Source organism: Heptranchias perlo, chromosome 5 (assembly GCF_035084215.1).
Source record: "Heptranchias perlo isolate sHepPer1 chromosome 5, sHepPer1.hap1, whole genome shotgun sequence".
Taxonomy (NCBI): domain Eukaryota; kingdom Metazoa; phylum Chordata; class Chondrichthyes; order Hexanchiformes; family Hexanchidae; genus Heptranchias; species Heptranchias perlo.
In genome coordinates this window covers 117,098,098-117,111,712 of record NC_090329.1, presented here as the reverse complement: position 1 = coordinate 117,111,712, position 13,615 = coordinate 117,098,098, and the positions used below count along the sequence as shown (strand labels likewise).

The following is a 13,615-nucleotide window of genomic DNA, read 5'->3' as shown; positions in this document are numbered from 1 at the left end:
CAAGTTAGGGGACTAAGTTATGAAGAAAGGCTTAAGCAATTAAACTTACTTTTACTGGAGAAAAGACAACTGAAGACAGACATAGAAGTCTCAATATAATGAAAGAAAGATAAAGTTGACTAAACAAGCTATTTAACTTGGACAATAAGCATAAAACTAGGAGAGAAATACAAAATTCAGAAGGTTAGATAAAAACTCTCCCCTCCCCCCAAACATGCTAATGGGCATGTGGAACAGACTCTCAAAAGGTAGTTGATATGACATCATTTCATTACACTGTAAATTATTACACTTCATTTAAAAAATACAGACTTTGCTTTTACCTCTGGAAGCTGTCAATGATCCTGATTAGTCGAAGTACTCTCAGGATGAACACAATATCCAAGACCTGCTGACTGCTATATCCACCTGCTGAGAGGGCAAAAAAAACCTTTAAAATTAAAAAGACTGTTCTGGCAATTCTTAAAGTAAGCACTTTACAATTGTCTGAATTCAAGGTATTGGAACTTCAAAAGGAACAAAAGATGGGTTAAAAGGAGTACTGACTACGACAGCACTGATGAAAATACAAAAAAATGTGCGTTAAGAAGGGTGTATTTGGGGCTTAAGCGACTAAAGATGATACACCTGGCAATAGAAGTTTGGAACCAAATCAACCCTCTGTGCCAGAGTCGGTAATCCAGAACCAGGCAGATCCACAGAACTCCAGGGCATTGTTGATGACTGATCAGCCAGCCTGACGCACTGTGAACGAGGAGTAGACCAGTCACTGAGGGTTGGTATTCTTTCCATTCAGCTCCAGATAACCTTGCAAGCCAATGTCCAAAAGGTAGAATGATCCTAGCAGTGGGAAGCTTACCCAATACTAAATGCTGGTAAGCTGCATGGTTTTGGCTGGTCCAACTCCAGCAGTACTCCTCAAACACCAAATGGGGCCCTTAAAGCTTGGCTTTGCCAACTTGCACCTAGACAGTAGACTTAGGAGCACAGGCCACTTAACCTATGAGCATTGTGTGCATAAACTCCATATCAGGCAAATAGAAATTCTAAAAGAAGCTCGGGTAGGAGAATCAAACATGGCAATGGTGTTTCCACATACGTTATATACACTGCTGACCCATTAAGATACTTGACCGATTACAAATTGTGATAAATTATGGATAGTTTTGTGCCATGTACTCATAGTAGGATTGGGTGAGACTGCCCAAACTCATTTCACATAGGCAGACTTGTAGCTTCTGATCGTCTTACCAGATGTTCTTGTATAGATTTAAACATCTTCCTATATACTGTTTGACACTAAAGTTCAGCGTCGCTATGAAAACACTGCTACTCCCTAGTTAAAATCAGTTAATTTCTTTCCTGAAAAACCTTTCAAACCAGGTCCAGTTCATGAATGACTGTCCAGGTGGTGGGCGAGAGACATGCACACGCACGCACACATAAAGGAATAACTTATTGGAGATAGGTGTATGGAGGTCACTGTTGTGCAGAACAAGTTTTAAACGGGGCATTGCTGTGCACTCAAGACTCAATTATCTGGAAGTCCTAAAGACAACCTTTACAGCTGGCAGCAGAGAAAGACTACTTTTATCCTATCAGCTCACACTTGGATTCCAATCCAGATCCTAAAAGGTGGACAATCCTCCCACGTCAAATCCAGATTTCTATATTTTCCACTAATGGGAAATAGGCAGCTCAGAAATTTACAGGGCTATGGGGAAAGAGCCAGGGAGTGCAATTAATTGGACAGCTTTTTCAAAGAGCTGGCACAGGCATGATGGGCCAAATGGCCTCCTCCTATAAGATATTGTATCACGTTGATTTACATTAAACTGGTCCTTTTCCACATTTGACTATATCTCCCCTTCTCCCAAGATTTTAAAGTTACACTGATAACCAAGTACAAACAATACCCAATACTTACATGACTTAAGTGAAGTGTTGACTATGGTACCCAGCAGAGCAGCAACAATTATTATGGTATCAAACCTAGAATATTAATCAAAAATTGTTAATTCCTAGTTATGTATCCAGAGTCATGACTAATCTAAAAATAAAGCAAAGACAGAGCAAAATTACCAATTCCAAAATTGAGATTTAGCAAAAAATGCCCTGGGTTCATACGCAAAGAGTTTCAGCAGTATTTCGATTACGTAGAGACACAAAAACACCCATTCTGCCTTGGATATTAAAGGATTGGTCTCATCTCCACCAATGAAAATAGCATTTACAGTAATGATAACATCGTATGTGTAACGAAAACCTCTGGAAGAAAAGAGAAATACAAAACATTTAGTAACATGTTGAAAGAATCTTATTTTACTGTCTGAAGTGGAACAGACACACTGGGTATAGCAGATCTATTACCAGATCTCCTGTGGCAATGCTCAAAGTAAGTCCCCTTTTATAAGAACAGGAAAACTACACTATGCAAAGCACAATGCATTATTCTGTCACTCAAGGTGCAGCTGCAAGTTGTTACACCTCTAAGGTCACAAAGTCTCCACTACTGTCCCTTCCTGGGAGGAATCAAAATAATCCATCAGGAAATAATAGGCCTTCTTTCTCACTAAAAGTGTCAAAGAAATTTGTATGTACAACAAAGCTGAAGTGTGATGAACATGCCTCAAAATTTAATGTGTACGCACACACACAGATCTCTCATAGCATTGTTTATGGGGAGTCTTGGATCTTAAACCAACAGCCTGAAAGGGACAGGCCAGATTAACAGCTTAACATCTCAACCATGTTGAATTACTCACTGTGTGGTCTAAATAAGGTCAAATTGAGGTAACTGCAGCTGCCTGTAAAGATCTGGCTCCAGGTCAAAAGAATGTCATGAAATGACTGTCCTTTTCTTAATTTAAAAAAAAGTGACAACAGTGCATCTCCTGTATCCATTCTATTCAGTAATTCTCATTATTTGTTTTGGACCATTTCAGTCTTCCTTTTTTCAATCTGTCTGTTTGGAACACTTTTGTGGTCTTTATGTGGGTCGGCTAATGCTAGAGTGTTTTTGTTATTCTGTCTCAAGTCTTGCTCAGTCCTGTGACTCATACCTTGCGTATGGATCGGAGACTCAGTTTTTATTTTAAATCATCCAAAGGAACTTAGAAGAAATTACAATAAATTTGATTAAGTGAATGTAAATTTAGTAAATGTAACCCCGCTTGTCAAGAAAGGAGGGAGCGAGAAAACAGGGAACCATAGTCCAAATCTAGAATCATAAACTTGAAGCCAATTATATAGGTATGAGGGGCGAGTTGGCTACGGTAGATTGGGAAATTAAATTAAAGGGTAAAACAGTTTAAAAAAGCAATGGCAATCATTTAAAGAAATATTTTAATATACTCAACAAATATACATTCCATTGAGAAATAAAAATTCCATGGGAAAAGTGATCCACCTGTGGCTAACTAAAGAAGTTAAGGATAGTATTAGATCAAAAGAGGCCTCTAATGTTGCCAAGGAGAGTAGTAAGCCTGAGGATTGGGAGAGTTGTAGAAACCTGCAAAGGACCACCAAAAAATTGATTAAAAAGGGAGAAAATAGAATATGAAAGTAAACTGGCAAAAAATATAAAAACAGATTGTAAGAGCCTCTACAAGTATGTTAAAAGGAAAAGAGTAGCAAAAGTAAACGCTGGTCCCCTAGGGGCTGAGACAGGAGAAATTATAATTGGGAATTAGGAAATGGCAGATGTGTTAAACAAATATTTGTCACAGTAGAAGGCACAAAAAGCATACCAGAAATAGTGGGGAACCAAAGGGCTAATAAGAGTGAGGAACTTAAAGTAATTAATATCAGTAGAGGAAAAAGTATTTGAGAAACTAATGGGACTAAAAGCCGATAAATCCCCTGGACCTGATGGCCTACATCCGAGGGTTCTAAAAGAGGTGGCTGCAGAGATAGTGGATGCATTGGTTGTGATCATTCAAAATTCCCTAGATTCCAGAACGGTCCCAGCGGATTGGGAGATAGCAAATATAACCCCACTTTTCAAGAAAGGAGGGAGAGAGAAGACAGGGAACTACAGGCCAGTTAGCCTGACACCAGTCATCAGAAAAATGCTGGAATCCATTATTAAGGAAGTGGAACAGGGCACTTAGAAAATCATAATATGATTAGGCAGAGTCAACAGGATTTTATGAAAGGGAAATCATGTATGACAAATCTATTAAGAATTTGTTTTGAGGATGTAACTAGCAGGGTAGATAAAGGGGAACCAGTGGATGTAGAATATTTGGATTTTCAAAAGACATTTGATAAGGTGCCACATAAAAGATTGTTACACAAGATAAGGGTTGGGGGTAATATATTAGCATGGAGAGGATTGGTTAATGGACAGAAAAGAGGAGTAAAATGGGTCATTTTCAGGTTGGCAGATTGTAACTTGTGGGGTGCCACAAGGAACAGTGCTGGGGCCCCAGCTATTTACAATCTATATTAATGATTTAGATGAAAGGACCAAGTGTAATGTATCCAAGTTTACTGGCAATACAAAGCTAGGTGGGAAAGTAAAATGTGAGGAGGGCACAAAGAATCTGCAAAGGGATATAGACAGGTTAAGTGAGTGGGCAAGAAGGTGGCAGATGGAGTATAATGTGGGGAAATGTGAGGTTATTCACTTTGGAAGAATAGGAAAACAGAATATTTTTAAATGGTGAGAAACTATTTGAATGTTGGTGTTCAGACCGATTTGAGTATCCTTGTACACAAAAAACAAAAAGTTAAAATGCAGGTACAGCAAGCAATTAGGGAGGCAAATGGTATGTTGGCCTTTATTGGAAGGAGGTTGGAGTACAAGAGTAAGGAAGTCTTGCTGCAATTGTACAGGGCTTTGGTGAGACCACACCTGGAGTATTGTGTACAGTTTTGGTCTCCTAACCTAAAGAAGGATATACTTGCCTTAGAGGTGGTGCAACGAAGGTTCACTAGGTTGATTCCTGGGTTGAGAGGATTGTCTGATGAGGAGATTGAGTGGAATGGGCCTATACTCTCTGGAGTTTAGAAGAATGAGAAATGATCTCATTGAAACACACAAGATTCTGAGAGGGCTTGATAGGGTAGACGCTGCGGGGCTGTTTCACCGGCTGGACAGTCTAGAAATAGGGAGCATAGTCTCAAGATAAAGGGGTCGGCCATTTAGGACTGAGATAAGGAAGAATTTCTTCACTCAGAGGATTGTGAATCTTTGGAATTCTCTATCCCAGAGGGCTGTGAATGCTCAGTCCACGAGTATATTCAAAACTGAGATGGATAGATTTTTGGACTCTAGGGGAAATCAAGGGATATGGGGAGTGGGCGGGAAAGTGGAGTTGTGGTTGAAGATCAGCCATGATCTTATTGAATGGCGGAGCAGGCTCGAGGGGCCGTATGGCCTACTCCTATTTCTTATGTGAAACAGATGTGTGACGAAGTGTTGCACGTAAAAGAAGTGCATGTTATACTAATGGATACCCCATGACATTACCCACAGTAAGTTGGATAATGCACTGTTTTTAGGTTTCACCAGATAATGCAGAACGTACTATTGAACCAAAAGGTGCAGTGTGTCCCTTTAAGGCCATAAAGTCTAACTGTTAAGTAAACAAAGACTAATTTGATTGAATGTTGTTTGGTCAGGGAACTGTGGAGTTAAAATGCTCTAGTCAGTTTCAGGCTGCAGTTCAAAAAACACAATTTAAGCAGTTAATACTGATTCATTCGAATGCAAATTAAGTAGATTTCTTTCAGAAAATAACATTTTGGGATTAGGGTTATGAGTAATTTGAGACATGATGGGTGATAAGTGTAGTATGCTTGGGAGGAGAAAGGTGTCTTTGAACCATGGTTTCCAAAGCTCTCCACCACTGGGGCTTTTCTTATCATGTCTGGGTCTGTTGTAGACTAGTCGATAGAGACTGATTGCTATAACTAGTCAACAACTCCATTATTGTTGTACCATGCGGCTACCAGGATGGTAGAAGGTGAAATAGATAGACCTTGGTCTTTTTTCGTCTAGCAATTCTTATCTTCCCAAGATTGATTTGGATCTGCAATGGACTATTCGTTCTGGAGCATGGTTATACAGTATTATTCTGCTGCTTAAGTGGAGCTGTCTTTAAGGCAGCCTGCCCCTTCAAGATCAGAAAGTTTAATTACTATAAATCTAAGGTTACTCAGTTTAATTGTTTTGATCAGGGAACTTTGGAAATGGTAAAGTCATCATTAGTTTTGGCTCCAGGTCAGAATTACCCAGCATTAAATAACTGGCTTGTAGGAAAAATAGCTCTCTAAACCACACTACTGAATTCTGGAAGAACCGTGGTCTCAAAACTGAACCATAGGGATAAACGTCAGACAGGTGGAAATGACTGCTCGAGTCTGGCAGCACAAGGGTAGTGAACTTAACAAAATGACAAGCCTAGGAGAAGAAATGATGGGTCAATTTGTTTGTGAAAACACCAATGCAACAGAAAAGCTTTTAATAAGACAAAGTCAGCTGCAGTTAATTGAAGAAATGTTGAGATATAATGCTGACCAAATCGCCTGGCTTTTATTAAAGCTATTTGAAATTTGAATTTCTCATACCTGCCTGTGCATTCGATACCTTGGAAAGGATCCATGTGACAGACATAATCCTTATTTTAAAAAAATCAGTATGACTGTCCCAGAAAGTGGCTTCTCTTGGTAGAGTTGACGTACAAATCCATGCTCCTCCCAAGTCAGAAGGAAAAGATCTGAAGGAGGGCATCAGGCAGAGAAACAAGAGAGACCTGTAAGGAAGTAAGACAGCAAAGAGAAAGAACCAAACCTTAAAAGGTAAAAACAAAGGAAAGGAGAGAAAGGGTTAAGAGTGACTGTACAAGACCAAGAAATGTTTAAGCTGACAAGTAACCTTGTAAATTTTCATTGTAATTGTATTTCATACAACGGGCATGTAGTTGGCAAATGAATTTCAATATAGATAAGTGTGAGGTGGTACATTTTGGTAGGAAGAATAAGGAGGCCGCATACTGCTTGGATAATAAAGAGTCCAAATGGGGTAGAGGGATCTGGGGGTACAGATACACAAATCACAAAGTAGCGATGCAGGTTAATAAGGCCACAAAAAAGGCAAATTAAGCACTAGGGTTCATTTCTAGAGGGATAGAATTGAAAAGCAGAGAAGTTATGTTAAACTTGTATAGAATTTTGGTTACACCACACTTGGAGTACTGTGAATAGTTCTGACTCCATATTATGAAAAGGATAGAGGTATTGGGAGAAGGTGCAAAAAAGATTTACTGAGATGATACCGATCAGGAAAGATTGAACAGGCTGTGCTCTTTTCCCTAGAAAAAAAAGAGAAGCCTGAGGGATGATCTGATGGAGGTCTTTAAGATTATGAAAGTGTTTGATAGAGTAGACGTAGAAAAGATGTTTTCTACGGGGAGACCAGAGCTAGGGGCCATAAATATAAGATAGTCACTAATAAATCCAATAGGGAATTCAGGAGAAACTTCTTTACCCAGAGAGTGGTCAGAATGTGGAACTCATTACCACAAGGTCTAGTTGAGGCGACTGGCATAGATGCATTTAAGAGGAAGCCAGATAAACATGTGAGGGAGAAACAATTAGAAGGATTTGCTGATAGGGTTAAATGAAGTAGGGAGGGAGGAGGCTCGTGTGGAGCATAAACACTGGCATGGACCTGTTGGGCCGAATGGCCTATTTCTGTGCTGTACATTCTATGTAATTCAATGCAATGTCACAACATGGAAACAAGTCATTTGGCCCAATCAGTCCACAGCAACGTTTACCCCCTACATGAGCAAGTAGTCCTAATCACGTTTACCAACACTGTTCACCCCCTTTTGCTTTATCCACCTATCCAATCTAATCTTGAATGTTAACAATTTCTGCTTCGGCCACTAACCTTGCAAGTGAATGTCACAGTCTCAACTCTGTTACTCTAGCTGTATACTCTCAGTGCTCAAGACTTGAGCTATTACACAGAGAAACATGAATGTGCAAGGTTAGCTAAGATAGTGCAAGATAACGACAACCAATGAGACAACGGTGGCGACTTGCTGCAGGTGTTCTAGAGGAAGTCAAAAATCCAGCCCCACAAAACCAATCTACCCGAAGGACAAGAGTGTACATTCGCTGCATCTTACCTGGGTGTAAGCTGTATATTTGAACCTCAGACAGCAAGAAAATGCTACTATACTATTATTGAGAACATCCTACTGTGGCTGAGATAAAATATGCTTAAGTTATACTTGTACCTGGAAACTCCAAGAGCCTCTAACTTAGCATCTACTGTAATTCTCAATGCTTAGCCTGTGATGGTATTAATTGTGAATAAGGTAGTAATAGTTCACTCATCGGAGTCTGACTGTATCTTTGATGACTCTGGCAATGGGCAGTCAACTTATTTCACTTGGTTTGTACTGTAGTTCTGTGTTGGTTACACTGGCTCAGGGTGTAGTTATTAAAATACTTTAAACAGATGGTTCAGAGGTGAGCTAAATTGGGCAGCTTCCAAACATTAGCCATATATGATAGAAATCCAAATCAATCCAGTCTGCGTTAAGAAAGATTGGTCAGATACTCTAATGTATCTGACCAGAATGCTGGAAATTCTGACTGATATCTATGTATAGGGTGTGTTGTACCACCCACCAGTATCTTCAGGCTTCACTCCACCCCTCTCCCCCCACTTCAATTTTTATTATATAAAAAGATAGCTAATCTCAACACTTGATGTGTGGAGCATGACATCACTCACAATAGAAAAGTTAATGGGACATTAGTCTTTGTGATGACAGCCAATGCACAGGAGATACTTACAATTGGACCATCAATGCTGCAAGTTTAAAAAACAATCTCTAGTTATCCATGGCATTACATTTACCAGTAATTGACTTAATTGTGTTACACAAAACCATTAAAATGACATAACTATTAAAATCAGCATTCAGATTTATGGAAATAAATCAGTCAGTCATTGTAACATACTGGTGCTTGACTATTCTGCGGATGAACTGGCTCACTGCAGAGTTGTACATGTTTGGCATACATTTCTCCAATGGATGAACTCTCTCCTTCATCTGAACAACCTGTATGTTTAGAAGATCTGCCAGCCGGATGAAAGACTCTCTTCCTATTTAAAACAATGGGTATGAATTATATTTAGGATATATCAAGCTCCTCAATAAACACATACGATCGTACTTTCGGTTCTGTTCCATCACCCACTGCACTTCCTCTATCGTCCAGGAGTAGGGCGAATGATCTGGCACTGCACATCATCCCATAACTCCTGGTGAATTTGGACACTGCACTGTGTGTAGCAAGAGTTGCTGTCCAAATACCGGGGTTTTTCAACAACAAAAAAAAGTAGTTAGAGGCAGTAAAATACTGGTTTCTGAGCAATAAATCCATTCTGTGCCAAATCACTAACCCCCAACAATGAGCACTCCAAGTCCAGACTGCAACTGGTAAACAGGAGATGCACATTTCTGCAGAAGCATAAAATGCAGATCTTCTGAAGGAGTTGGGGGGGTGGGGGGGGGAATGACAGGAACCCAGTTTGAATATCATTCAAGGTGACATTCCTCTGGATTAGGAATCAAAGAACCTTGGCTGCTAAAGCCTAAAATTGAAAAGAAAGCTACTGAAGCTCCCCATTTTGTGTTCCTAGGTTACCTGACAATAACCCAGGTCACATGTAAAAGTCATGGGTTTTTAATCATAGAATGATGTAGCACAGAAGGTGGCCAATTTGGACCATTGTGCCTGTGCTGGCTCTTTGGTGGAGCTATCCAATTAGTCCCATTCCCCTGCTCTTTCCCCATAGCCCTGTAAATTTTTTCCCTTCAAGTATTTACCCAATTCTGTTTTGAAAGTTACTATTGAGTCACTTTCACCACTCTCTCAGGCAGTGCATTCCAGATCATAACAACTAGCTGTGTAAATGTTTTTTTCCCCCTCATGTCGCTTCTGGTTCTTTTGCCAATTAACTTAAATCTGTGTCCTCTGATTACCGACCATTCTGCCACAGGAAAGAGTTTCTCCTTATTTACTCTTATCAAAACTGGTCATGATTTTGAGCACCTCTATCAAATTTCCCCTGAACCTTCTCTGTTCTAAGGAGAGCAACCTCAGCTTCTCCAGTCTTTGCACATAACTGAAGTCCCTCATCCCTGATACCATTCTAGTAAAATTATCAATTACAAGAGTCACTTCTTTTTTTAAAAAAAAAAGTTTCTGACATTACAATGCAAGAGCCCCAATCACTATCTCCTAAAAGATATCCCCTCTGAATCTTGGCAATGGTTCCAAAAGTCAATGTGAGTTATGAAAGAGGTAACCAAATGGTCACAAATAAAAATGATCTTCTGTGGAAAGATCTTTCCTCAATCAATATCCCTTGTAAAAATGTATTCGGCTCATTACAGGGAAACACAAAACACTCCAGGAAAAAAAAAACCTTCCCTCTTGTAAAAGATTTTCAGCTAACCCAACCATGGCAAACACATGCAGAAGTCCTTTGTTCGCGTGGTCTGCCTGTTGAGATTATACCAGGACAGAGACCTGTCTCACAAAGTACTTGCACAGATCAATTGAATCAAGACTTCCCATTCATTTCCAAGTGATTGACATCATTGGATAGTGGATTTGATTGACAGCTGGGTCTGGGGTGAAGACGTGGGTCGGGCATATGAAAAGGGACAGAGCCAATGATTCTCTGTAGTCCCTTTAACAGACAGCTCTATACCCCGAAGTATAGAGATTGCCTTCCTCACATGGGCTCAGCTCAGCAAACAGTATGAAACCAGCAAGGAGACTAAGTTAGATCAATAATGCCATTTTGCTTCTAAGAAGCACGTGGCTGTGTTTCAAAGATGAATTTTATATTGGGAGGTGGTACAAGAATTTGTTGTTCCATAAAGACAAGGCAGAAAATAAAATTTATATAAAAGCTGAATTGGCAATGTGAATGTCATAAGACATGCTTTAGCCAACTGCTTTTACTTTACATACATGAAATATTGCATTTAATTTTCACCACAATTCAAATGCAGATGTTGCATTGTGACAACAGTCGCAGGAAAGCCTAAGTTGTGAAGATAAACATATGACGATTTGGAAAAGTGCCTTGTACAAGTTGGCTACCAAAGTGGTTAATGGTTTGTTTTCTACGCAAATCCACAAGGAACAGGCGGAACTTTGCAGTTGCACGATTGGGTGGTGTGAAGACACAATTACAGCAGTGAAACATTTGCCCTTACGTAAATACAACAGTATTTCCATTCAACTGGGCACAGATAGGCAGCATGGTGAACTAGGAGACTGCAAGAATGAGTGGGTTGGGAGGGGGAGATAGGGTGATTTAGCTCTAATAAGGGAAACTCTATTCCAGCACACAATTTGGTCTTTAAAAAATATCCAAGATCTAACCTAGCAAAGGCTAATCTTCCTCAGCTCTACCAAACTGTTAAAAGCTTGGGTAAACTCCAATTTAGTCTCATTTGCCCAGACTGCCAGAGAAGACAATTCATTCAGGGTCCAATGCCCTGAAAATGGAGTAGGAGCATTATCTGTTCAAAAAGGATCGTGGATTTGAGATATATTAATAGCACTGCTTGATTCTTTTTCCTGCCAGATAGGGGAAGGAACTCAGTGTTCCTTAAAGTAGGGGATCAACAGGGCATGTTGTTGAAAATCCACCTCCCCCGCCTCCCCAACAAGAGAGGGATGGGAAGTCCAGAATAGACTAATAATACATTGGCTCTGGATGGCCCTTTTTTTCATTCCAGACTGTTCTCATCTGTAGTAATTCGAGTTGAGTCTCCAAACCATAAGTTTCACAATGAGGGTTTTCTTTTACAGCTACCCACCCACAAAGCCCTTCTGTTCATCATCTGAAACTCTCCATAGTAGCTCTCTATGAGAGCTGGGGATCTCTGGTGCCACCAGCTTCACCAGCTGCCTCCATTGTGTGTCCAGAACTACGAACTCTGTTCCATGATTCATCTTCAAGATGTTAAATGCTTCTATCATTTTCCGATGCTTCATATAAACTAGTTTTCTTACTTCATTCTGAAAAACACAATGCATTAATTAGCCTCTCAACTAAAATGCATCTGTTTTTTTAAAGATATATGTACAATTATGCCAATGCTACAAATAAAGCATTTATAATTGGAGTTTAAAATGCAAAATAGCCAAAGTTCTTACTCTAATATAGCCTTTTTTTAATTACATGTTAGAAATGTTATCATGCTCCAGCTCTCAATTATATGACACAGCACTGACCGGAATTACTACGACTTCACATACTAATGCTGCAGGTTAGACACTTGCAAGCATCTTTACACCATCTTAAAACAAAAACTTGCATTTATACAGTGCCTCGTCATATCGTGAAAGCCTTATAGCACTTCATACAATGAATTACTTTCAGAATGCAGTGACTTATGTGGGCAAATCCATGTGTATGGAATGAAAGTGGCTCAAGTTCCATAAATTTCTGGATGCAGGTTACTTAACTTGGACTGGAAGCACAGTACAGAACTAAAGGGTGAAAAAGTTAGCTATCCAGCCTCAAGTTCAAGTATTTAAAAAGCATAATACCATTTCAGTGGTCTGGAGTCTTCCACACAAATACACACCTTTAAATGTTTCTTGTAGTCATTATATACAACAGCCAGGAAGAGAGATATGAAGACATAGGTGTTCAATATTATAAAAATGATAAAGAAAATTGAATATGCCCAGCTGACCTCATAGGCTGGCATCCTGAAAAATATAAGGTCATAATTAATAGCCACTAGTATATCTTTTATATGAGCCATATCTAAGAGTCCAAACTGGGGATCAACTAAAGTTTTCCAAACTAACCAGCAGCATAATCAAACCTGACTACTGAATAGGACTGGCCAAATTCCTAATGAGGACCTTAAGAAGACCATCTTTACATTGTCCTGTAAAGCCTCAAATCCAGATTTTGCAACTGGAAATGTAGATTGTTCATCCTAAGGAGCCAGAGTAAGGGACTAGACCCCAAAATGGCTTGAGTTCCCTTATCTACATAGTGTACTGGAAAGGGGGCTTAATCTCAGTTACAGCAGAGTTAGAACAGGCAACCATGTCTGCTGTTCACCTCTCAGTTAGTAGCGATTGCTAGTAGAGTGTTCTCAGTTTCTTAAAACCACAAAGCTTCCTCTCAAACCTTAGGTCCTAAAGTAGGACCTTGCAGTGGTTCCTCAAATGAATTATCCTCTTTTTATGCTTGCAAAGCTACTGTTGATCAGGAATGGTCAAGGAAAATCACTGGTCAGCAAAATCCACTCAAGTAATGCACCTGTCCCTCTCAGATGACAAAGGATAAATACATGTTTCACTCTCATCCTAAATTCCTACCCAGGTGATGGTAGAATTTAATTTTATTCAAGTTGTCAGTTACTTCATCCTACACTGTCAGAATTAGAGCAGCAGATCCACTGTTTTGTTGCTGCGATTGTTCATTATTGATCATTCATTGTTGCTGCGATAGGCAATTATCACCTAAATGAAGGTATTCCACATATATTTTTCATCTTCCTCCCTTTAACACATCTTTACATTTGGTGATGGAAGT

At 39.6% G+C, this 13,615-nt stretch overlaps 1 protein-coding gene across 1 annotated transcript in view; it reads right to left on the bottom strand.

Annotated features, from left to right (window-relative positions):
- Positions 1-13,615, bottom strand: part of tpcn3 (two pore segment channel 3) — a 50,962-nt gene that overhangs the window by 14,090 nt on the left and 23,257 nt on the right. The window contains exons 8-13 of the mRNA XM_067985086.1: positions 12,648-12,774; positions 11,874-12,075; positions 8,989-9,133; positions 2,083-2,268; positions 1,928-1,992; positions 324-411 (exon numbers count right to left, since the gene is read on the bottom strand). Of these exons, the coding sequence (XP_067841187.1) occupies positions 324-411; positions 1,928-1,992; positions 2,083-2,268; positions 8,989-9,133; positions 11,874-12,075; positions 12,648-12,774 (813 nt within the window). The remainder of the gene's footprint in view (positions 1-323; positions 412-1,927; positions 1,993-2,082; positions 2,269-8,988; positions 9,134-11,873; positions 12,076-12,647; positions 12,775-13,615) is intronic.